The sequence below is a fragment of the Schistocerca gregaria genome, chromosome 2 (genome assembly GCF_023897955.1).
Source record: "Schistocerca gregaria isolate iqSchGreg1 chromosome 2, iqSchGreg1.2, whole genome shotgun sequence".
NCBI classification, from domain to species: Eukaryota; Metazoa; Arthropoda; class Insecta; order Orthoptera; family Acrididae; genus Schistocerca; species Schistocerca gregaria.
This window is the reverse complement of record NC_064921.1, coordinates 955,429,911-955,456,856: the sequence shown is the minus strand read 5'-3', so window position 1 is coordinate 955,456,856 and position 26,946 is coordinate 955,429,911. Positions and strand designations below refer to the sequence as shown.

The 26,946-nt window shown below is 40.6% G+C and overlaps 1 protein-coding gene across 2 annotated transcripts in view; it reads right to left on the bottom strand.

The window, feature by feature from the left end:
• Positions 1 to 26,946, bottom strand: part of LOC126335431 (clavesin-1-like) — a 737,686-nt gene that overhangs the window by 4,279 nt on the left and 706,461 nt on the right. For both annotated transcript variants that reach the window (XM_049998711.1, XM_049998712.1), the window contains exon 6: positions 25,458 to 25,568. In XM_049998711.1, coding sequence (XP_049854668.1) covers positions 25,458 to 25,568 — 111 coding nt within the window. The remainder of the gene's footprint in view (positions 1 to 25,457; positions 25,569 to 26,946) is intronic.

The window sequence follows — 26,946 nt, the reverse complement described above, 5'->3', positions numbered from 1 at the left end:
GAATCTGTTCCTGTAACACCAGTATGTGTAATCATTTGATCATTATACATTATGGTGGACTGATCTACAAGTAGTAGACGAGTTTTGCCCTTAAGGAGCAAAATAAGTGATAATGGCTGAAGTTAAAAGAATATAAAATGATATCTGGAAATAGCAAGGAAAGCATCTCTGGAGAAGAGAAGTCTGCTAACATATTGTTTAAATTTAGGTGCTAAGAAGCCCTTTCTGAAGGTATTTATATTATGTGTAACTTTACACAAAAGTGAAACATCATCAATAAGCAGACATGAATGGGCCGGAAGCTTTTTGAATGTGATGCTACAGAATAATGCAGGAGGCCACAGAGGTATATCAGATAATTAATGAGGAGATACTGAATCAAACTGGGGAGAAGATAAATTTGTGGCACAATTTGACTGAAAGAAGGCATCAATCAACAGGATACACACTGAGGCATCATGGAATTTTTGATATGACAAGGGATGGAAATGTGGGGGGTACAAATTATAGAGTGAGACCAAGACTTGAAAACAGTAAGCAAGTTGAAATGAATGTAGGTTTCAGTAGATATGTGAAGATGAAGCTTGCGTAGGATAGACAACTGTGGAGAGGTACATCATACCAGTTTTCTGACAGAAGATGCAAACAACACAACATTGTTCTTCACAAAATGAAAGCCATGTGCCATCAACCAGAGATTGCAATGCCACACCAATCAGAAACAACCAAATGGAGACACTCCTGAAGACATGCCCTTCATCTCAGTATAGCAGTGGCTTCATGCTTAGGCCAATAAAGTTTCTAGCATGCAAGAGCTCTGTCCAGTTTGCGACCTCATCTGACGTACTCATCATAGTGTAGGACCAATAAGTTGCTAAAGTTTCTGATGAACTTTTAGTTTAGGAAATGTTGGACATTGTACCTCAAGAGAACAGTTTGTTAAGCTGTGCATCAAATGATACATTCATAGTCAATGACATTTGTAAATTATCCAGTATTCCTGTGGCAAAGAATTGTATCAGAGTTAAATAAATCATTTATTAATTAATGTAATAAAGTCAACTAATCTTTCTGGAGTTCAGTTCTTATGTGCCATCTCACTAAGTAATCAAAAACCCCTTAGTTATGGCCAGACAAAAGTGGTTTCGCTTGGTCATAACAGTCCTACATATAAAAATTCCTGGTTTTGAGATGGAAAAACTATGATGGACGCAAGATGTGCATAAACTGATCATGAAGTTCATTATACTCATGTGAGAGTGTTGCTCTGCTTCATTACACAGTTGCCTTCCACAATATACCAAAAGACAGTGCAGAAAATTAGGAATCTCCGCAAACTTTACATACAATTAGGAAAATAAGTCATCAGTCACTGCTATAAGTTACCTGATTGTCAGACACTAATTAAAATACCAAATGATAAAACTCATTGTCAACAGGCTTGTATCCATACAGCAGGTAGATAACTCTAATAATCTCTGATAATTACAATTGTGCTCATTCAACTAATAAAGGGTGGGTCCCACTGAAAAATCCATGATTGATACCTGTTCTTGGCCAATGTGAGTTGCAGTCACCTCTCTAAAATTGTGCCTTCTACATCTACCACAGTACCTTCCTTCAGTATTCGGCAATATGTATGCAGCACTTACTTAATGCAGCTAAGGAAACAGCTGTTTTTTTTACCGAGTGGCATCTTTCCTGCTAGTCATCACATCCACATTTAAACCCTTTTCAGTGGAATCTGTTAACTCTTTCAAGCAATTGGCTTTCCAATTTGTAGGGATGGAACAGTCACGTAGGTTCAGTTGTAGCTAAAGCAAGTGGTAGATTTCAGCCCACTGCCAGAATACTACGAAGATGCAACCAGTCTATAAAGAAGATAGCTTACAAGATAATCAGGTGACCCATCTTATAACATTGCTCAAAAGTGTAGGACCCATACCAAACAGGACTAACAGGGGATATTGAACTCGTATAGAGAAGAGTAGTGTGGAAGGTCACAAGTTTGTTTGACCCCTGGGAGAGAGTGACAGATACTGAAGAAACCAGACTGGCAGATACTCTAAGACAGATGCAAACTATCCCGAAAAAACCTACTTACAAAGTTTCAAGAACCAGCTTTAAATAATTGATGTAGAAGCATACTACGACCCACTACATGCCACTCCTGTAGGGATCACGAGAAGAGGATTACATTAATTGCAACCTACATAGAGAAGTTTAAACATTCAGTTCTTCCTGTGCTCTATGGTTGAATGGGACGGAAGCCATAATAATTAGTACAGTTGGAAGTGGGAAGTACCCTCTGCCATGCATTTCAGAGTGATCTGCTGAGTACTGATGCACTTATAGACAGAAAGCACAGCAAAATAACTTTTAGATCTACCTCCTTCAGAATATGGTGCGTTTATGCATTAATGAATTCAATTATAGAATATAAATGCATGAAGAATATAGAGAAAACCAAGTGCAATAATCGAAACTGATTATACGTCTACACGGAATGAAGAAATAAATCATTAAAAACTGGACATGCATCCAGAAAGAAGAAGACAAACCTCTGTCCACTGAATATACAGATGTAGGTTTCCAAAAGCAATTCTGCAGGTCAGACAGCTTCACGATCTAAGGCTGTGGTCATAGTGGCTCCGATATCAGTGGATTCCATCTATGGCTGACATCGGCTGGAGACAGCCGATGTTTTCACATCAGTACACCACTATGTGTGCAGTCACACTGTACCTGATCTTATCTCCTGAACGTACAGACTTCGGAAGACAATCAGCAAAATTCAAAGCAGTTTGTTTTCTTCAGTCAAATTGACAGAGGTCCTCGCACACTAAATATGGAGCATGAGAAACTGATAATTTTAGTCTAAGAAAGAGTGAGTTTGTGTATCCTGAGAATGAAAATACCATAATCAGGTTACAGCTTGGAATCTACGGACTAAAATCGCATGTTTGTTCGAAACCTTAAATAGGCAAAATCTTTATTGGAAATTTTAGGTGTAGATTATGACCTCAAAAAATAATTTGTTCAAGAGAAAAGGGTCACATATCATTTGTGCATCGCTACTGAACCGTACTGGATCTTTTTGTGGTAGGTTGCCATTAGTTGTCTGCAAATTATTACTAGGCCTATTGCTTACTGGCATTTTATGCCAGTAGCGTATCGATTCTGTTATATGAAGTGGTTTGCAAATTTGAAGACTGTGGTGGCCTATCGAGGCCCATGCCCGTGGCGTCTGGGTACCCCAGAGCCAGAATGCGGTCCGCTAAGTGCTCATCCAGGACATCAGACATTCTCCTGCTTCGATGGGGTCTTGCATGAACAACAACTTGTCGAAATCAGGGTCACTTTGGATAATGGTGATGAAATCATCTTGCAAGACCTTCACATATTGTTCGGTAGTCACCATGCCATCAAGAAATATCCCACCGATTGTCCAGCGACAGGACATTGCACACCACACAGTCACCCGTTGAGGGTGAAGAGACTTCTTAATCATGAAATGCAGGTTCCCAGTCCCCCCAAAGGCGCAAATTTTGCTTACTGATGAGCGTGCCGCTCAACTACAACATGTTGTGCATACTAACTCCCATCATTTCCCGCACTCACCCGCGCAGTTTGAACGCAAACCATTCAGAAGTGATGACGATTTTATTTCATACGGCTCAATAATTGTCACCCAGTATTTGCAACCACAAAAAGAAACACATTCAACATTCTGGCCGTTACACCAGTTACTAATGTACAAGCACTTCACATTTGCAGTGGATTATCTCCCCTTTACATTAACCCGTCATCTTTCAATGTTAATCACTTAAATATGTTATCTAGAGAATGTATTCCGGAAACTTCATTACCCTACATTAATCACTTTCTGATGTTGCGATATTTTTCCGTCTGTGTAACCAAAAAGATCTTAAAGTTCATTTTATTTACGATTTAATATTAAACTTGTCACAAAAGTTGTAAACTTAGAATACACTGAGTGCGTATGACAATACTTACGTTTAAGCAGACACACATCATCAGACAGACAATCGGTTTACAACACTCGTTTGTACTAATCACATTGCTGTACGGAAGATCTGCAGAAGTCACATTTTATGTAATACTAGAGTTATTTTGCTTGTTATTGATAACATATACATAAATCGGTTCTACCTCGTCCATGGATGATCTGGTCACCAGTAATTCCTTTAGGCTCATTTTAAACTGCACATTATTTGTAGTTGACCTTTTTGTGGCTGCTTGCAAGTGTGTCAAAATGTTTGTTCCCAAGACATTCCAAGGCTCCTATTCTTGTGCGTGGACACTTACTACAAGACAGAATATTTACTTGTGCTAATTTTCTGGTGAATAACATGCCCCGCAAGCTCTTTGTCCTATAACCCTTAACTGTCCCTGGACGTAAGTGGCTAATTGAAGAGTGTAATGGCGTTACGCAGTGCATTAACATACCGAATAGGAGGTCGCGCGTAATAGCCGTATTCATTAACGGTTCTAGCTGAGTCAACGACCTCGGAGCCTTAAACCCGCACAACGCCGCAAAGTAATCCAGGCGCACATTTGTTTTGTCTATGAATACGACACGCACGTCATGCTGAGACTACTTGCCCAGATAACACCACTTGCAGCCCGGTCCCATTATTACCTGCGAGTCCCGTTACAACACTCTGGCCCCAGGCGTGGCGCCTCGCCTCTGACGTCACAGCTTCCTGCTCTGCAGGTTTCGCGTATTTGGGACGCTGACCCATCGTATGCTTTTCGTGCTGGTCCATCTGGACGTAAATGTATGTGATCCACAGGGCAGGTCACTTACGCTCTTGTACGAAGAAGAGGGGCTCTAAAACTCGTAGGATTCTGGGTGCCATCGACACCGGCCGTCACCGTCGGCAAAGTTCGAATGAAAACGTCGGCCGTCATGAGGGTCATATTGCATCTGATCGCCGTCGGATTTCGGCAGGGTCAAGGAGGTTAGGTTAGGTCAGGTTACGTTATAATCTATTTTATGTATGAAGTAGGTTAGATTTAAACCTCTTAGTGTGGGATGGATACCAGGAGGCCTCTGTCCTTGAATAGAAGTGCTGCATAGCGGCTTCTGCTATTGAAGCGCCAAATGCATGTGAATGAGCTTTCCTGTCTCGTAAAGAACGTGGATAATACTACACACTCTGTCCTCAGTTATCGTAGTAACAAGGCAGATTTTACGAATATACGAGATGACGTGAGAAACGTTCTGTTACATTCTCGACACAATTCGTGGTGACCTTGAAAAGCAAATTATAAACACACTGTTTAGCAGCATTTGTTTAAAGTTTTGCAGGCATATGTCAATTAACCTTCAATGATTATTTAGCACACGTGTCAAAGACAAGCCTAAAGTGTAGCATAACATACTCTGGAAACCATTGCTGAGCGGAAAACAGCCATTCAGAAGGTCATCGACACCATCGATGTTCCGACACTTCATAGGGTCATGCAGAATTTCACTATTCGTCTGCACCACATCACTGTCAAAGATAGCAGGTATATCTGCAGTCACGTTTACATGTTGAATAAAAAGTGTGGGGTCGTAGTTCGAGCCTAATTCACGTTTTCTTCCCATATAGTTAAATAATTGTCACCCTGTAACTTATGTACAATGCTTTCTTTAAGGATTTTCTCGCTTTTGATCTATGGTACTAAAGTGTCTTAATCTGTAGTCTGCAACCCACTGTGAAGTGCATGGCAGACAGAACGTCCCTATGTACCAGTTACTAGGGTTGCTTCCCATTCCACTCACGTATGGAGCGCGGGAAGAACGATTATTTGAATGCCTCTGTGAGTGCTGTAATTATTCTAATCTTGTCCTCATGATCCAGAGGTGATTTTTGTGTACTCCTAGTTTCATCATTTAAAGCTGGTTCCTTAAACTCAGTAAGTAGGCTTTCTCGGGATATTTTATGTCTTTCTTCAAGAATCAGCCAGTTCTGTTCGTTCAGTATCCCAGTGACACACACCCGCAGATCAAATATTCGTGCTATCCTGTCCCTGTATAGTTCAATATGCCCTGTCAGTCCTATTTGATACAGGTCCCACACACTTGAGTAATATTCTAGATTGGATTTGCACGGGTGAATTGTAAGCAATCTCCTTTCTAGACTAATTAGACTTCTCCAGTATTCTGCTAATAAATATATTAATCTAGATGCTGTAGTCGAGATGACATGTAAAGAGATCAATGAACTTAAAAACTATTGAAAAATCTGGTAACAGGTTCCCAAGCTTGACCTGAATCAGTCCAAGCGGAAGCCAGGATTGTGCTATTAATATACAAAATAAATGTCTTCTTCTTTTCTTACTCATTATTAGGACTTACAAAATTCAGTTCTTAAACTGTGTTTGCTATCATCATCCCTATTACTGTTACTGTCGGCATCCTCGTTTTCACACTTAGTTTACTTTTGGCGTCTCACATTTTCAAGTTTCGTTACTCTGTCTTGTTCTGTCTTTTGCGATATGACTGGTTCACTAACACAAAGATGTCCGAAAGAAAAAAAAATGTAAGTAAGTAAATTAAAATGTTACACAAAAAAGAATTACATCTGTTATTAGCCCCTACCTGCACAATTTATTCACAAATACTTGCAAAAAGAAGTTTTGGAAGGGAAGTATACAATATGTAGTAGTAGTAGTAGTAGTAGTAGTTTTATTCATCCGTAGATCTCTTTTTACAAGGATATAGGACATGTCAAAGTATTTACAAGCTTAGATCAATTTACAATAAGCTAATTCGTATACACATATATTTACAGACTTCTAGTTAGAGACAATCATTAGATTTTACTCCTGGTATACAATAATTTATTTACAAATAACTCATTAAATAATGTAATGCCACACTATTCACTCATATTTCACTATCAGTCACTGCACACACTATACACACATTGTTTCATAACACTTCACTCACTACATACACACATACACACATACACACACACACACACACACACACACACACACACACACACACAGGTGATCCTTGGGCCATTTTATGTACTGCAAGTTCCCATTTGCTATCCTGAAAAACTGAGTCAGCATCCCTTCATAATGAGTGAGATGTTGAGCTCAGAAAGAGGAAGAGGTGTTAGTATTGTGCTATGCATAGCTTGAGGGGAGAGTGTCTCTAGAAAGGAAAAAAGAAGAAAAATAATAAAGTGAAGGTGTTATGTGGAATATTGGATGTTTTATAATCATCATTATTATTATTATTTGTTTGTATAACATTTTTTTATCAAACCCCTACTCTGCTTTATCTAAGTAATCATTCAATGTATAAAATGTATTGCATAACAGGTACTTTTTAGATGCCTTCTTAAATAAGTGTATTTTTGAAATTTCTTTAATCTCTTTTGGTAATTTATTGTACAGTTTTATTCCTTGGTAGAAAATGCTGTTTTGAGTTTTATGTTTATTTTTTCTTGGTAAATGTAAGTTGAGTCTATCTCTTGTTGCATGGTCATGGACAGAGCTGTTTGTGCAGTAATTGCCAATGTTACTTTTGATGTGTACAACTGACTGGTAAATGTGTTCACATGGAGCAGTTAAAATTCCCAGTGTTTTGAACAGATCTTTACAATGAGCTCGACTACTATTTCTGGTTATTATTCTTATGGCTCTTTTCTGGAGTTTGAAAATTGTGTTCATATTTTGTGGATTTGTTCCCCAAAAAAGAATGCCATAGCTAAGAATTGAGTGTACATATGAATAATATGTAACTAAAAGACACTGCATGTTACACACAGATGATAGAATTCTAAGGGCATAACATGCTGATGACATTCTGTTTGCAAGTACCTTTGTGTGTTCGCACCACTTCAGCTGAGAGTCAATATTCATTCCTAGAAATTTTGCATTTGTTACACAGTCTATAGAGGTGCCATCTACATTTAATTTAACATTGTCATTTTTCCTCTTCAAACTGAAGTTCATGGCATTAGTTTTCTTTATGTTTAATGTCAATTTGTTGCTTATTGACCAATCGTCAACTTCCTTGAGAGTTTCATTTGCTTTCTCGGTAAGGAGTTCTCTTGTTCTCACAGTGACTATAATATTGCTGTCATCAGCGAAGAGAATTTTCTCACCATGAGTAACACTACTGGGAAAGTCATTGATGTATATCAGGAATAGTATTGGTCCTAATATGCTACCTTGTGGAACCCCTATATTAATATGTTTTGGTTCTGATAAGTATTTTACTAAATGTTTAGATCTATTTGAAGTATGTGTTATCTCTACTCTTTGTACCCTATCTGTTAGGTATGATCGAAACCAGTCATTAGCTACCCCTCTTATTCCTAATGCTTCTAATTTATTTAATAGAATCTTGTGGTCGACTGTATCAAAAGCCTTAGAAAGATCCAAAAATATGCCTGTGACACACTCATCTTTATAAAGAGCATTAAGTACAACTTTTGTGAATTCTACTATGGCTGACTCCGTATTTTTGCCACTTCGAAAACCAAACTGTGATTTGCTTAAAAGATTGTAATTATTCAGATAATTCATTAATCTGTCTTTCATAATTGCTTCTATTATTTTTGAGATTGCTGACAGCAGGGAAATGGGCCGGTAATTTTCTATGTCTTCTGCATTACCTTTCTTAAGCAAAGGTACAACTCTTGCCTGTTTTAGCTGCTCTGGAAATGTCCCTGATGTGAAGGATTCATTTATTATATTTGTTAATGGGCCTTGTATAATCCCTATGCATTGTTTCAGTACACACATTGGTACATCATCTAAGCCTTCTGACTTTTTATTTTTTAGCTTTTGAACAGTTTTATTGACTTCATTCTCTGTGGTTGGAAGTAACATCATTGTATCTAGTGCAACAATTTTTGCAGGTGTTATATTTGTTTTGGGGAATTTTTGCTGTAACTTCTCTGCAATACTTGAAAAATGCTCGTTTACATAGTTTGCTAAGTGTTGTGGATCATTTATTACCTTATCCCCCTCCCTTAGCAGTATGTTATTCTGCGTTTGTTTGCCTCTCCCCGTTTCCTTTTTTATAACATCCCAGACTGCTTTGCTTTTATTCTCTGCATTATATATTATTTTGTCATTAAATGACTTTTTTGCAGCAATCAGCACCTTCCTATAAATCTTTTTGTATCTATGATAGAAATTTAAGAATTCTGGATCATTGTGAATCTTTTTCATGGAACTGAGGTGTTTAAGTGTTTGGGAGGACTTCTTAATACCTGCTGTTATCCATCTGTTTTTGTGAGATGTTGATACAGTCATGCATACTTTTGGAAATGCTGTTTCAAAGTTCAATTTAAACAATGTGGAGAATTTGGAGAATTTCATATTCACATTGGTTTCCTTATACACTTCATCCCAGCTTTGTTTTTCTAGTTCTTTTGAAAAATCTTTTATTTTGATTTCTGATAGATGTCGTTTATAGGCTTGTAGTTTAGGGAATGATTTTACTGTTGTTATTTGACAGAGATGGTCTGATAGTCCGAGATCTTTTACAGCTACATCACAATTTTTCCTGTCTATAGTTGTGGCCACATGGTCAATTACTGATGCAGTCATTGTAGTAACCCTTGTTGCACTATTGACCAATAGGGACATGCCAAAACTTTGAAGGATATTTATGAAGGTGCTGCTGGATTCATTTATGATATTAGTGTTGATGTTTATGTCCCCACACAGAATTATGTTGACCTTTGTACTTGAGACTTTATCTAGAACTTCTGTTAATTTATTGAAAAAAGTGTCCACACTACCACTGGGAGATCTATACACACACAAAATGATTAATTTCTTGGTGATATCGAGCCCTGATAATTCAGTAGCTGATATTTCAATGTGTTTGTCTTCACTTACTGTACTGAGGTCATGTCTAGATTTGAACTGTGTTCCTTTTCTGATATAAATGCATGATCCTCCACCCCTTAAAGTAGTTCTGCAGTAAGAGTTTGCCCTTTCATACAATGATAATACTACATGTTGGATTTCTGTGTCTCTACACCAGTGCTCAGTAATACAAACTACTGTGCAGTTCAAAGATTGGAGCTCAACTTCTAATGCTTGTATTTTATTTTTTATTGATTGCATGTTTTGATGGAGGATTGTTAAGTCTGTGAAATGCCCCATGTTACTCTTTCCGATGGTTTGTTTTTCTTTGTGACATCTGGTATGTGTGATTTTTGAAGTGTTATAATCTGTCTTGTGAGTGATTGTTTCAGTATTTTTTGAACTGCTAGAGATACTCTTTAGGCAGGGGAACCTGTTGTCTGGATTTATTCTAAAAAAGACCTACTTTTCCTACCTATGACAACAGGTATTTGACCATGTGTGGCCCGAGATCCACCCCCTATACTTTCATGAATCAGCTGTACCAATCTTCCCTTCCCAGTCCTGTTTAGGTGTAGGCCATGCCTAGTGAAACCCCATCTGTTGATAGTCCCGACGGGCACCAGAGAAACATGAGCAAAGTTGGCCGTCCTCAGTGCCATCCCCAGCCCCACATTGATTCGCCTCACAGCTCCATCAAGGAGTGGCTGATCATGACGCCGGAACAGCTCAACAAAGTGTACATTGGTGCCATGAGTCAGGGAAGCTATCTTGTCCAGGTCACCACCTATTTCATATGCCCCATCCCTGTCCAAACTGTTTCCCGCCCCACCCACTATCACTACATGGTCCTCTTTTATAAAATCCTTACATAAAGACCATAGGTCCTCTATCACATGACTTAGCCCTGCATTTGGTTTGAAGATACTGGTGGCCTGGTACGCTGCCCCTAAACTTTCCTGTAACTGAGGGCCTACGAGGCTTCTTGGCCTCGGTTGAAGTGTGCTGCACATTTCCTGCTCCTCGTTCTACCTGAGGCTCTTCTCCACTTAACTCTGGCAGTGGCAGATACCTGTTTTTGGTGTTGATGATAAAACTATCAGATCGCGTTCTCTTTCTTCCTATCCTCCTACCAGCTGCCAGTTCCCAAGTTCGTATTCTCATATGGAAACTACACGAGGCGCTTCCAGGTAAGTGGAGGAAAGCACGTAATTCAGAAGTATTGTAGATCAAAACTAAAGGCATGAATAGAAAAAAATCGATCTGTTGTTCATTGCTAATTCAAAATCTTTCTCGAAGTTTACTCTTTTTACGTCTCTTCAAAGAAAACCAATTAAATAGAAATAGTACAGCCCTGCACAGTAAAAACGGAAGAAAGGACGAATCTCACGATTATGTTGTAATGAACAAACGTTTACTCGATTGAACGTTAAAGATATTCAACAGGCTGTGATTTTAAACACTATTAGCATTCTTTCTTGCAGACCCCTCGCGAGTCCTTTGTTTTCTGTTGTGACTTTTCTTGTTTGCATTTTATTTCCCTCGTGATAATTATCGTTTATAGCTTGACTTCTTACGTATGTGTGTTTCTAATTTTTTATTGTGAATTAGCTGCACAACCGCATCGTTCGCTAGTTGGTGCATGAAAAGAAAGAACTAATAAGTAAATAATATGTCAAAAATAAAACTTCTCCGTTTACGTGTTGTTGTTGTGGTCTTCAGTCCTGAGACTGGTTTGATGCAGCTCTCCATGCTACTCTATCCTGTGCAAGCTTCTTCATCTCCCAGTACCTAGTGCAACCTACATCCTTCTGAATCTGCTTAGTGTATTCATCTCTTGGTCTCCCTCTACGATTTTTACCCTCCACACTGCCCTCCAATACTAAATTGGTGATCCCTTGATGCCTCAGAACATGTCCTACCAACCGATCCCTTCTTCTGGTCAAGTTGTGCCACAAACTTCTCTTCTCCCCAATCCTATTTAATACTTCCTCATTAGCTATGTGATCTACCCATCTAATCTTCAGCATTCTTATGTAGCACCACATTTCGGAAGCTTCTATTTTCTTCTTGTCCAAACTATTTACCGTCCATGTTTCACTTCCATACATGGCTACACTCCATACAAATACTTTCAGAAATGACTTCCTGACACTTAAATCTATACTCGATGTTACCAAATTTCTCTTCTTCAGAAACGCTTTCCTTGCCATTGCCAGTCTACATTTTATATCCTCTCTACTTCGACCATCATCAGTTATTTTACTCCCCAAATAGCAAAACTCCTTCACTACTTTAAGTGTCTCATTTCCTAATCTAATTCCCTCAGCATCACCCGACTTAATTCGACTACATTCCATTATCCTCGTTTTGCTTTTGTTGATGTTCGTCTTATATCCTCCTTTCAAGACACTATCCATTCCGTTCAACTGCTCTTCCAAGTCCTTTGCTGTCTCTGGCAGAATTACGATGTCATCGGCGAACCTCAAAGTTTTTATTTCTTCTCCATGGATTTTAATACCTAGCCCGAATTTTTCTTTTGTTTCCTTTACTGCTTGCTCTATATAGAGATTGAATAACATCGGGGAGAGGCTACAACCCTGTCTTACTCCCTTCCCAACAATTACTTCCCTTTCATGTCCCTCGACTCTTATAACTGCCATCTGGTTTCTGTACAAATTATAAATAGCCTTTCGCTCCCTGTATTTTACCCCTGCCACCTTTAGAATTTGGAAGAGAGTATTCCAGTCAACATTGTCAAAAGCTTTCTCTAAGTCTACGAATTCTAGAAACGTAGGTTTGCCTTTCCTTAATCTTTCTTCTAAGATAAGTCGTAAGGTCAGTATTGCCTCACGTGTTCCAACATTTCTACGGAATCCAAACTGATCTTCCCCGAGGTCGGCTTCTACTAGTTTTTCCATTCGTCTGTAAAGAATTCGTGTTAGTATTTTGCAGCTGTGGCTTATTAAACTGATTGTTCGGTAATTTTCACATCTGTCAACACCTGCTTTCTTTGGGATTGGAATTATTATATTCTTCTTGAAGTCTGAGGGTATTTCGCCTGTTTCATACATCTTGTTCACCAGATGGTAGAGTTTTGTCAGGACTGGCTCTCCCAAGGCCGTCAGTAGTTTCATTTACATTAATGGATGAATTTTACCACTGTTTTATCATTATGGTTTTATTACATATCTGTTTTAGTTACTAAAATGTTTTTCATTAATCCACGACCCATTTCAAGTTTTGAATTCAAGTTATTTTTCAGTGAAATCAGAGAACTGTATTTTGGTGAAGAAACGTTAAAAAGGTAAAGAAAATTAACACCGACTGAAGTTTAACGCCCCATCGACTTGAATACCCCTCGAAGCTCTAGCTCAATGGAAAAAGGGTGGTCAGAAGCGGCCATGGCGATGGAACCACGCCGTCATGCGCCGCACGTTATTTAGGAATTTAGGAAAGCAACAGAGAAAGCCATCGGTATGTCCAGAAGGGAATTCTGTCTCCTCCTTCGAAAACCAATCTGCCACTTCGTACAGTCCCATAATAAAATATTTTACTCTGCTCTCAAGCCTTGTCATATTTTTTATTTAGAGCTACGCAGTATTTGTTGTAGTGTACTATTGCTGCACAATGAACATTTTGGATTTGACTTCAATACACAACGCACCCAGAAATATGCCTGCGCAGATGTCAGAGCACAGTTATCAGACCCAGTCAAGTGGTTGGATCTATTACCGATTCTCCTTCCTTCCAAACAAGGCCACAGTCTCCTCTACATCTACAGGACTGCCTCTCCCAGGAGAAAAACCAAAGCACTGCTTCGCAGTAGTTCCTCCAAAAAAAATATTGTCCTGCGGGTTTGACCAGGGAACCTACGAAGATACGGGTACTGAAAGCTAACGAAAAATTTATGAACTCAAAAAATTGCAGTCCCAGTTCACGCCTTCCACAGTTTCAATGATTCACATCACGAGAATATTATCAGACCGCTCCGGCTTGACCCAAATCCTTCAACTATGTAAGAGTTCCGTCTCCAGTGACCTCTACGTCGATAACCTCTGAGCTCTAGCAGTTATTCCGTCTTCATTCTTTATGCTTGCAATCTAATGAGGAGGCACAATGATAATACACTTCATCCATATTCGGCAGGGCGGTGGTTCAAATACCAGTACGGTCGTCCAGATTTAGGTTTTCTACAGTTTTCCTAAATAGCTCAAGGCAAAAGCCTACGCGGTTTCTTTGTAAAAAAAAAAACGATGCCAATTGTCTCCTCTACCCTTGCTGATTGTCTCTGAGACTGTACTCATTCGCAGCTGAGCTGTTAAGGTGGCTGACCGAAACAGGTGACTGCCATGGGATTTTCCTTCGTTTGAGAGCTAGGATGTGACTAACTATGTTTCATACCGACACCAGAGCTGCCTGAGAGAGATGGATTGTTTCTGGCTTCGCAACCAACTGTATCGATCGGTCGAGCTAGCCTGTCATGTGCAATTCTCTTAATCTGTGGTCTAACCACCAAACTAATGTTTAGATGGTCTTCCAGCAATTTATGTTGTTGCGAGGCGTGTTTTTTTAAGTGATTACCGTTTTGAAATTAAAAAAAGACGAGCTAAGATATCTCAATTTTATTTTTACATGAAAGCCTGTACGTTAATCTACTTTTCTACAGAATTTTCGTCAATATTGAGGTACTTGTCATAACGTTGTACCAGTTTTTGAATACCCTCCTCGTAGAAGTCTGCCGCCTGACTTGTTAACAACTGCATCACCACTGTTTTGACTTCGTCATCGTCTTGAAGACGCTGACCGCCCAGGTGTTTCTTCAAGTGCAGGAACAGATGGTAGTCACTGGGCACAAGATCGGGGCTGTACGGCGGATGATCTAGGGTTTCCCATCAAAAAAATGCGGACGGGCATTGTCTTGCAGGAAAACGATGCCATTGCTCAACTGCCATGGACTGTTGCTTTGATTTTGGTGTGACGTAGGCCACCCATGTTTCATCGCCCGTAACAATTTGGCATAAGAAATCATCACCGTCGTTGTGGTATCGCTCAAGGAAAGTCAATGCACTGTCTAAACGGTTGGTTTTGTGCACATCCGTCAACATTTTCGATACCCAATGTGCCCAAAATTTTCGGTGATTCAAGTGCTCGGTCACAATGCCATACAAAACACTACGAGAAACATTAGGAAAGTAATCCCGCAAGGAGGAAATCGTAAATCGTCTGTTTTCTCTCACCTTATTGTCCACTTCCTGCACCCAACTTTCATTAACGACCGAAGGACGCCCACTCCGTTGTTCATCATGCACATTTGTGGGGCCATCTTTGAATGCTCTCGCCCACTTTTTGACCATTCCATCACTCATAATGTTTTCTCCGTAAACTGCACAGATCTCACGATGAATATCGATCGCTTTTAGGCCTTTAGCACTAAGAAATCTTATAACAGACCGTACTTCACAGTCGGAGGGACTCACGATTATCGGAGGCACCTTAAACACTCAGTACACAACGTAAACGTGGAAGACTTAAACTGTAATGACGTCAGTGCGTAGATTGAGGTACAGGTCTTCATGTAAAAATAAAATTATTGAGGTATCTTAACACATCTCTTTTTTCATTTCAAAACGGTACTTATTTAAAAAAAAAAATCACGCCTCTTACAACCGAACAGTCCAAGTGTGAGACGTCGTTTCCGTAACACAGCAGGGTTGCGGACGCGAGTGAAGAAGAAACCACAATATTGTATTTGCAGGTCTGTAAAGTAATATGACGACAATCCATTTCAAAAATCTCAATGATCTGGTACCGAAGTTTTCCCAAGTTTTCATGTGTTTCCTGTTACGTCTTTTCCTTCTTCCAAGCTCCACATTAATCGTCCAGATTCACTGTTTTATTCTGTACTCTGTCCTTTCTCCTACAACCCCACGCCCTTAATCTCCGACACTAGAATTGTATGACATGAATTAAGGATAGAAAAGAAAAGTTTTAACGAAAAACATTCATTAAACAGTCTGTAAAATATAGTTTTTAGCAGTCGCCGAACGTTTCTGAGATCTAGCCCCATCTTGGTCACTAAAGAGTGCACATTTTTAAGACTTTTTAGGAATCTTCTCGTTCTTTCAACAGTTTCACGTACGACCACAAACGCACACTTCATTATAATATTGTTGTATGCAAAGAACAGGTAAGTTTATATGAAGTTCCCAGCCGGTCGATGTGGCCGAGCGGTTCTAGACGCTTCAGTCCGGAACCGCGATGCTGCTACAGTCGCAGGTTCGAATCCTTCCTCGGGCATCGATCTGTGTCATATCCTTAGGTTAGTTAGGTTTAAGTAGTTTTAAGTTCTAGGGGACTGATGACCTCAGTCCCATAGTGCTTAGAGCCATTTGAACCATTTTTATATGAAGCTCTAAACATGTAGAAGAGAATGGAAAAACAAACATATAGATCACAATGTGAAATAAGGAATCATGAATACATTCCTTAGACCTTAGACGTAACATTTGCGACAGTGTTGGAGCATTCTGTTACATGCCACGGAGGCAAATCTCGCAAGCCTTTCACTTTGCGTCACTGAGAATTAATGTTAGAGTGCCCGGGTAACACTTGGCGAGTGAAAGCAACCGAAATGCTTAGCAGACAAGATTTATCCGATGAATCGCTGCAGCATGGGAGACTGGGCTGTGACTAGGAGGTAGTCTGGCAACTATTGAAGAGGTTACAGTTACCGCCAAAGAGGACGATGATACTAATATGCACAGTTCAGCCACAACTTTAGGTGCTTGTAGTGGTTTGTTGAACGCGCCCGGCATGAAAGCAAGCGTTGTTAGTCGTGCTGTGAACTATCAAGTTTTCATAAGTTATCAGAGGTAAATGCGACAATTTTCCACGGACAATTTAAGCAATTCCTGTAGAGCAGCAGTAATTTTTGATCTCTCAGAATGTACTTTATGGAATCACAAATAGTTTCCTGGAAGTTGATCCGTGAAGATTGTGGGGGCCAAGACATCTCCAATTTTCCCTTGAAATACTGTGCATTTTGAAATTTCAAAATAAACCATCTGAAGCAGTAATACCATACGAATATAGTTTTCATCAACTGCAAACACATCCACTGCTAAGGAGAAAAGAAGCTGTTATATGCCATAGCGAATAGGTACCGGTGTATCAGAACTACGTAGAGAAGTGTTATCTGAATGAGCCAAGAGGCAGGCCAGTTTACAGAGAACGAGAAGATCTATCAGCTGGTAAAGAAGGCAGCTAAAAATGGAATAAAACGAAGATTTGTTCCAGAAGATGAACTAAATATTCTAGTCAGATACGTGGCCACGATCAGTGCGTGACCTAAGCTCTACACATGGGCATCAGGTACAGGCAAATCCATTAACCTATACCGAAAGCACAATGGTTCAATGAAATGTAGGGTATGAAACGTAGCTCCACTGCCAAAGGGGAGAAGTGGTTCGTAATGATCATTGACATCACTTCCATAAAAATTCGAGCTATACTATTACAGCATTGCGATTGTTGGGAGATCCATGACGTTAAGCGCATATACTATGGTTGCTCTAGACACGGAAAGGAATCGGACATGCTACTCAACGAGCTGGTAAACCCGAAACAAGAAATTTCCATCGAATGAGTTGATAATCTTAACGATATTGATTATCAACATTTATAAATATCTTAAGGAATTCTTGTTAAAAGCTGTCATTAAAATACATTGAGAGAGAGAGAGAGAGAGAGAGGAGAGAGAGAGAGAGAGAGAGAGAGAGAGAGAGAGAGGAGAGAGAGAGAGAGAGAGAGAGAGAGAGAGAGAGAGTTTTATTTATTTAGAAACTCGTTTCTTAGTTCATCTAAGACAGACACAGCTTTGGCTGCTGTACTTGTTTAAGTGTTATCATTAATGTTAATGAAAACTGTTTAGAAGTTGACGGAAAGGTAACCCTTATAGTCTGAACAGGCCATAGTGGTGTGTCCAGATATGGGAAGAGTATTCTCGTACAGTAGTTTATGTTCTTTTACAATATCCAGTAACTACAATCTCGTTCCGCGACCATATATGCAGTAGGGATAGTCACAGACGTATGCAGTGCAATTTTGAAAGTGATTATTCTACACTCCATCTGCTGCCGCAGTTGAAAAAGCAATATTCCTGGGCCAGATACCATGTCTTGTCTGGTGATCATCTTAACTCGGTAGTTCACGAAACTGCGTTACAGAATGCTCTTTGGAAGTAGACTAGCATTGCACTGGAACAGCACGTCACCCTGACGTCGTGGGGACGGCAACAGATTAGACTAGATGGTGGTGATAACGCGTCTTACACTCTCTGGTGATCCCTCAACAAACGCCCAATATGTATTGTCACGTATGCCTCTCCATCGTCGATGCTGCATGTCGCTGTCTGCTAACTCTCCGGTAGTTGCACTCTTGGAGTGTACTATGCTGCACTCGCAAATGACCACTACTGTCTCCATGTGATACTGTGCTCTCATCAATGTTCAGACAAGTTTCATTCATCTCACCACGATGTCCTGTCTTACGGCTACCTCTAATACCATCGAAGTCATTGCCTGGTGTCTTAACGCATGTCCTACAATCCTGTTCTTTATTCTGATCAGTATTTTACACTAATTCCTTGCTTTGCCTATTATGGCGAGAACCTATCTATTTCTTACCAGTCTAACAGTCTGGCGCAACTCACCTCTATTTATTTTATTTTGAAGTATCAGTGGCTTTAGCATGGGTTTCCGTAACATAGGTGGTTTCATGCTAAAGGCACTGGTATATCAGAATAAAATAAATAGAATGGTGGAGTGCAGCAGAAATCACTGCGGCTCAAAGCATTAACTTGCAGCGACTTTTTGTAAGTTGACATCTCAAACGTTTAGATTCTCTTCTTTTCCAGTTTTCTCATGGCACATTATTCACTTCCAGCTGGACATTATCAGAAATTGTTTCTCACGCTAACGCTCATATTTGACATTGGTAAACTTCTTTTGTGGGAGCCATGTCTTTTGGCTGTTAGTTTGTTTCTTAAGCGTTGCTTGGCTCGTCCGTTACGCATTATTTTGCTCCCAAACACAGCTTCACGCAACTCGTACCTTCAGTTTCGTTACACCATTAGAAGCGGGCTACACAGTGATGGGCTGAGAGTGAGTATGGAAAGAAGCGTCCCTGCTCGAAGACCAACTGCGAGCAAGCAGTTTACATTCTTTGATAACACGTTGGTCCTAATCCGCGCTGCGGTTGCCGTGCGATGAACTATGGTCCTCCATGTGTGATACTATATGTCACGACAGTCGGGAACCAAAATAACGATCTAATGCCGCTCCCTTGGACCAATTGTGCTAACAGTGATACACAGCTGGTACTCCACATCAAGCACGTTGGGAAGGAATGAATGAAGGAAGGAAGGAAGGAAGGAAAGTTAAGATCATTCACCTAAAATGAGTTAGGGAAATCACTTATAAGTCACATCCGAACGACGAGACGGGGAAATGAACAACTTTCCTCCAGAAGATGTGTCCTGTGTCTTACTACTGAGCCACCTAGCTCGGACTAGTCCGTGGGGCAATCTGTCATTATTGAGTTTCCAGATTAAGGCATACTCACAACCTTGTGTATCAAAGGTTAATACTTGGTTCGTTATGCGTATGGTTGCAAAAATTCTCTTAAAACAAGGAATAATCATTTCTGATCAGAAGCATTGGGATGCAAAACGAAAGTGTGGAAACTACTGCATTAAGAATAGGGAAAGCATATACACACAGGACATCTCCACTGATCCATTGTGGATAAGCTACAGTGGCCGGTCAAATATTTACCAAGGAAAAACGTATGTTTTGATAAGTTGTTTTACTTAGACACCCATCTTCAGGTCCCTGCTTATTGTCACGTAGAAGGTGGAATTAGATGAATGACGAACACTAACTTCACTTACGAAGGTTTATTCAGCACTTGCCCATACAAGAGCGCGGAGCGAACTGCCTCCGGCCAGAACACATACAGTATATATACAGTTACAGAACATTCCAGTACAAAGATTCTTCACATTTGTGGATCTTCTAGCATGTACTCGAAACGAATATAGAAATTAAAAATTGTTTACTCCACGGAGTTTTGAACTCTCGACTCTCCATGCAACAGTTTAGTAACATAACCACTACACCACGGTGCTACTCAGCGTTTTATGCGACAATATTAACGAGTACTAACGTGTAAGGACCTGAAGATAGCATTAATGACATGCCGAAACTGGTTGTCTAAATAAAATAACTTCCCAAAACATACGGCTGTTGACCAATTTTCCTTGGTAAATAAACATACAGAACTTGTGGGCACTAACTGAAAAAGTGTTGTGGTGTCCTCTCCGTTGGCAGTATCTCTAAGAGTCTTCCATTTAGGTCATCACCAGAAAAGGAGAGGGGCGAAATTCCTAGTAGGCAAGTGTTCATAGAGGAAGACTCATATGGCAACGACACGAAGGGAGGAAGGAAGGGTTTAACGTCCCGTCGACTTCGAGGTCATTTGAGAGCGAGCACAAGCTCGGATTCTGTCAAGGATGGGGAAGGAAATGGGTCGTGGCCTTTCAGAGGAACCATCCCGGCATTTGCTGGAGTGACTTAGGGAAATCATGGAAAACTTAAATGACAGGGTACGGGTCTGAACTGTCGTCATCCCGAATGCGAGTCCAATGTGTTAATTGCTCGGTTCTAACGAAAGGGTAGCATTGTTACAGTTGGAGTGTGGAATGTGAAAAGCCTTAATGCGGTATGGAAGCTAGTAAGTCTGGAAGGGGACATACAAACGCTCAACCTGAGCATAGTTTCTAAAGGAACAGATGTCAATATCGATACGATGTCGGAATCTTATCTTTATCCTTCTCGGTTGGACCCAAGATCACAACTGACTTGGAGATAGATGCCCCTTTGCCTCAGAAATAGGGAGCGAGCATCTGCCGGTTGCGGGAAAGGCGTGTTAGGCCCCCTGTCTTCGGGGTGTGCTCACTGAGTGAACAAGTGCGGCTAGGGGGCGTGGATATGATGGAGTGAATAGGGGCGCGAAGTGCTTGTTTTATGATTATTGCTGTGCAGTATTCTCAAAACATCCTCTTTTTACTTGTCGCTTCAAATCTGCGCAAAAACTCGAACTTCCGGCGAAATCTTCCATAGTCTTCCTCAGAAACGAGTGACTGTCGTGGCTGTGTGACAATCATTTACTCGTATAGGCCGCAGACGGCTTGTGACTGATCAGTGGACGTCGTAATTACGTCATGCTGCCAGAGATTGTCTGCACAAGTGATGCCAGCCTTCTCGGAGGAACGTTAATTGGAGACTGTTCAGCAACTGCTGGTTTCACAAGTTCTAGAATTTTGATGTTCCTTTGGTGTCGTGCACTGCAGTTTGAAGGGCACGCCAAGGTTCGTCAATGTCGTTGCTTCCACACTCGCAAGCAATCAGTACGGCGGCCGAACGCAGTAAGAAACGGCAATGATTAACTCAAGTGAGAATGGGAATGGTGTACGTGTTCATGAACCCTGAATTGACATAAGATCGACGCAGGGACATTTTCATACTCTCAAGACGAAAGCAGCCCAGTGTTAATCATAACATGGTTTAATTTCAAGTTCTTTCATCATACTGTGATAATTGATTTAGATATATTGAAGCGTGGCAGTAACAGATGGAGAATGCATACTTCGACGTTCTGTTATGGAAATTATTACAGTTGATACGTGGTGAACGCAAGTTATCCAGAAATGATGTCTACAATCGATTCGATAACGAGTCAATACAACAGTAACCAACAGATTAAAAGACATAGTGAGCCAATGAACAGGTTATAAAATCGTTAAAAGACCGGGCGACTTACCAGTTGCAGTAAGTGAAGTGAAATAGAAAGAAAATAATGTGGTCAGATGAATACAGACTAATGTTACACATATCACATACACACTCAGATCTGAAATTAGTAGGCTGAAATTTCAGCGGAAAGTCAGGAAGAGTCAACAAACAAAGGAGAGAAATACTGAAGTACTGAGGAATAATGATGTGTTCCCTAATGTCACTGAGACAATAGATATAGTGATAACGAATATCAGAGGCCACGGAAAACTCTAGAAAGGCATCATCAAAAAAGTTGGATCCGAAAAAAATAGATATGAAGAAGGTAACTGGAAGTAAATTTTTAGTAACCGAAGAAACATATCAGTTGACTGACGAAAAGAAAGAAGTGTAGCATTGAGAAAGAAAATCTGTAGGATATTCAAGAAAGGTAAAGCGAAATGGCTTCAGGAGAAACGTGACAATATCGAAAGAGAAATGGTAGTCTGAAGGAAAAAAATTCAGCGTATCGATAAGTCAAATAATTTTCTGAGAATTCGAACGCAAGAACTTCAAACGCTAAGAGTGCAAATGGAGATGCGGCAACTACAGCGTCAGGTTTGAAGCTGAAGTATCCAAATTGCTGAGCAGAATAGCATACAATACGGTAAGGAACATTGAAGGTCTGTTAAATGACTATCACTCTGCATGTGACGACACGGGGGAGGCAGTTCTGACGTTGTGCTTAATGGAGGCAATACCTAAGAAAAAATCAATAAGTCCCCTTTGCATTTCTCGATCCAGATTTCGTAAAACGGGGCAAGATGCTTGAGAGCCCCAGAAAAACAGGTAGATGGTTCAAGTGGCTCAGAGCACTATGGGACTTACCTTTTGTGGTCATCAGTCCCCGTGAACTCAGAACTACTTAAACCTAACTAACCTAAGGACATCACACACATCCATGCCCGAGGCAGGATTCGAACCTGCGACTGTAGCGCCTAGAACCGCTCGACCACTCCGGCCGGCAAAACAGGTAAACTTTAGGGGGTAAATTCAGTGTGTACAAGACCAAAGTGAGAAGTGCTCGGATTCGAAAGGGGCTTAAGGTAAGGATACAGTCATTCTTCACTACTGCTCAACCTGTTTATCGATGAAGCAATGACGGAATTTACAGAAATTCAGGTGTAGGATAAAACTAAAAGGCAAACGTACATTAATGGTAAGATTCGCTAATAACATGATGTCCTCTGTGAGAGTCAGGAAGAATTATAGGATCTGTTGTGTGGAATGTACGGTCTGCTGAGCACAGAATGTGTTTTGAAGATAATCCAAAGAAAGATGGAATTGTTGAGGGGTACTATAAACGAGATTAATGAGAAACTTATCAAACTGGAGAACACGAATTAGAGAAACTGAAGGAATGCCTCTACCTCGGAAGCAAAATTATGAGTGACGGAGGAATAGAGGAGGATACAAGAAACAGGCTTGCACAGGTAAAGAGAGCATTCCTCGCTGAAAGAAGTCTACTAGTATAAAAAATCCGACTTAATTTAGAAAAGAAGTTATTTAGATTGTAAGTTGAGCGCAGAATGTTTTATTCAAGTTAAGTGCCCTGTAGGAAGATCAGAAAGAAGAGAACAGAAGCAACGTGTAAGGTGTTATGGAAAGCTGCTGAAAATTAAGTCAACGGGTAAGATAAGGAAATGGTTCAAATGGCTCTAAGCACTATGGGACTTAACATCTGAGGTCATCAGTCCCCTAGAACTTAGAACTACATAAACCTAACGAACCTGAGGGCATCACACACATACATGCTCGAGGCAGGATTCGAACCTGCGACCGTAGCAGCAGCGCGGTTGCGGACTAAAGCGCCTAGAATCGCTCGGCCACAGCGGCCGGCGGTAAGATAAGAAAAGTTGAAACTTCCTGGCAGATTAAAACTGTGTGCCCGACCGAGACTCGAACTCGGGACCTTTGCCTTTCGCGGGCAAGTGCTCTACCAACTGAGCTACCGAAGCACGACTCACGTCTGGTGCTCACAGCTTTACTTCTGCCAGTATCCGTCTCCTACCTTCCAAACTTTACAGAAGCTCTTCTGCGAACCTTGCAGAACTAGCACTCCTGAAAGAAAGGATACTGCGGAGACATGGCTTAGCCACAGCCTGGGGGATGTTTCCAGAATGAGATTTTCACTCTGCAGCGGAGTGTGCGCTGATATGAAACTTCCTGGCAGATTAAAACTGTGTGCCCGACCGAGACTCGAACTCGGGACCTTTGCCTTTCGCGGGCAAGTGCTCTACTGGCAGAAGTAAAGCTGTGAGCACCGGACGTGAGTCGTGCTTCGGTAGCTCAGTTGGTAGAGCACTTGCCCGCGAAAGGCAAAGGTCCCGAGTTCGAGGCTCGGTGGGGCACACTGTTTTAATCTGCCAGGAAGTTTCATATCAGCGCACACTCCGCTGCAGAGTGAAAATCTCATTCTGGAAACATCCCCCAGGCTGTGGCTAAGCCATGTCTCCGCAGTATCCTTTCTTTCAGGAGTGCTAGTTCTGCAAGGTTCGCAGAAGAGCTTCTGTAAAGTTTGGAAGGTAGGAGACGGATACTGGCAGAAGTAAAGCTGTGAGCACCGGACGTGAGTCGTGCTTCGGTAGCTCAGTTGGTAGAGCACTTGCCCGCGAAAGGCAAAGGTCCCGAGTTCGAGTCTCGGTCGGGCACACAGTTTTGATCTGCCAGCAAGTTTCATATCAGCGCACACTCCGCTGCAGAGTGAAAATCTCATTCTATAAGAAAAGTTGTCTGCACAATCGGCGAGGAAAAGAAAGATATTGGAAACACTGAGTAAAATTATGGAGAGGATGAGAAACGTGTAAATACGTCAGGGAAAGAGGTAGATTTGACTAAATACATGACATAATTTAGGCTGTAGGATGTAAGTGAAACTGCGAGATGATGAGTTTGGCACAGAAGAGGAAATCATGTCGACAGGCATACATGTCCGAGGAACGATTACAAAATGGTTGCCACGGGAACACACGTTATCTCTCTTGGTCACGATGCTTTCAGTAATAACTGCATTTACTTCCATATTTCAGTGCCCCTTGGACAAGTTGTGACTCATTTTTCTGTTTCACGTAGTGTATAAAAATTCTAGACATGTCGTATGAACATCTGCCCTAATCGAAAACAGCGTATGTGGTGAAGTAGATATTGGTCATCAAGGGAAACAAGCGATCAGATAGTGTTCTTGTCGTAATTTATAACCTTTTGTGGGAAGAGCAAAGGAGATTCAGCTGAGGTTTTTTTTGTGCTATAATACTGCCAATACGCGTCTGCATCTACCCACGCTGTCAGTGTTTTACACGTTGTCCTTGACGAGGTATCCCAACAATCATGGAGTTGCTGTACGAGGATGGCTGGATAACTCGTTCCACTGTTCAATGGTCTTATCTCAAAATCACCATATTCACACTGATAGCAACTGACGATTTCATCATCTCTAGAAGGGCTCATATACGTATTTCATACGAAGGCCCACTTGTTACAAGATGCCATTTACGGCATGCTACGATGCGGTATTGTTTGAGTAATTGAGGGGGGCGGGTGCTATCTAATTACTTCAAGTATAATGACTTTTCACAATTTTTTTTGCGTTACTGCCGTAATCTTTAAGACTATGTTCGTTACTCTGTCACATAATTTGAAATAATGCTCTTACTGGAGCAGCTCCAATCAATATTGCATTTCACTAGTGATAACCGAAATACTTACCCTCTCACGCATCTTCTCTTGCAAGAATGGCTTAAACATAGAGAACACTATGTCAAACAGCCACGACTGGTTGACTATATGGATGGCGTGGATCCTCATAGGAAAGGCCATCTGCAACAGATAAAAATATATCGAGTTAGAGCAGGAACAGAAAGATATCTGTCTGCTGCAAGTAAACTGTTGTCAGTATTTGTCACATCAAATGTAATTGCTTAATACCTCAGCAGAATATAAAGAATTTTGTGTCATCAGTCTTCTGACTGGTTTCAAATGGTCGATCGTGCCAACATCATCATCTCAGAGCAGCTCTTGCATCCGATGGCCTCAATTATTTGTTGGATGTGTTTCAGTCTCAGTCTTCTCTTACATTTTTTAGCTTCTATAGCTTCCTGTAGGACCAAAACGTTATTCCCTAAGGTCTTAACATATAACCTATCATACCAATAATCAAGCCACTTGTTTGTTTCCTCTAAACGATGCCGCGATCCAAACGTAAATTCTCAGAAATATCTTCCTCAAATTAAGGTCTTTGTTTGATAGTAGTAGACTTCTCTAGGCCAGGAATGGGTTTTCTGGTACTGATAGTCTGCTTTTTTATATCCTCCTTACAGTTCATAGAGAAGAAATAAAGACGTTGAGGTTTGCCGACGATATTTTAATTAGAGCAGAGATGGCAAAGAACGTCGGAAATAAAATCAACGGAAGGGTTCGAATCTAATAAGTTTCGAGAAACTGAAGTAAAAAATGGTAATGGAGTGTATCCTAACTGATTTGGCGATGCTGAGTGAGAGAGATCGATGTAAGAGAGACTGAAAGCAGTAGGTGAGCTTCGCTATTTGAGCAGCAAAATAACTGACAACAGAACCAAATAGGACGTAAAATGCAGACTGACAATACCAAAAAGCGAAAAATATTAATATCGAATATAAATGTAAGTGCTAGGAAGTCTTTTCTGAAAGTATTTGGTTGGAGTGTAGCCTTATGTAGCAGTATAGGATGGAATACGGACAAGATAAGTGTACAAGAATGCTGAAGATAAGACGGGGTAGATAGGATGACGAATCAAAGAGGTTCTGAATCAATTCAAGAGAAAGGATCCTTATGTAACACCGAAAATGCAGATAAAATACATGCCGTACCATCCAAAATTTTTCGCCGTTTAATAACAGTTGATAACTTATAATGTACATCTGATTGTGCATATGTAAACTGTTTTACAGGAACTGTAGTTAATATGTAGTGGATGTAATAGGATATTTCTGTCAATATATAATTGGTTATAATTATAGTGTCACTATTGTAAATTGCTGGGTAATAGGCAAGGGAATCTTATTTAAAAGTATCGACAGCAACGATGAAAAGGCAGTAGCTGTGCCATTGTTTATCTTTGCTTATGGGAGTCTGTCGCGCTGCGAACAGGGAGGACAGCAGCTTGAGTCATGAAAGAGTGCGAAAGTGTGTCCTGGGCGCTCCCGCGGATGCAGGAGTG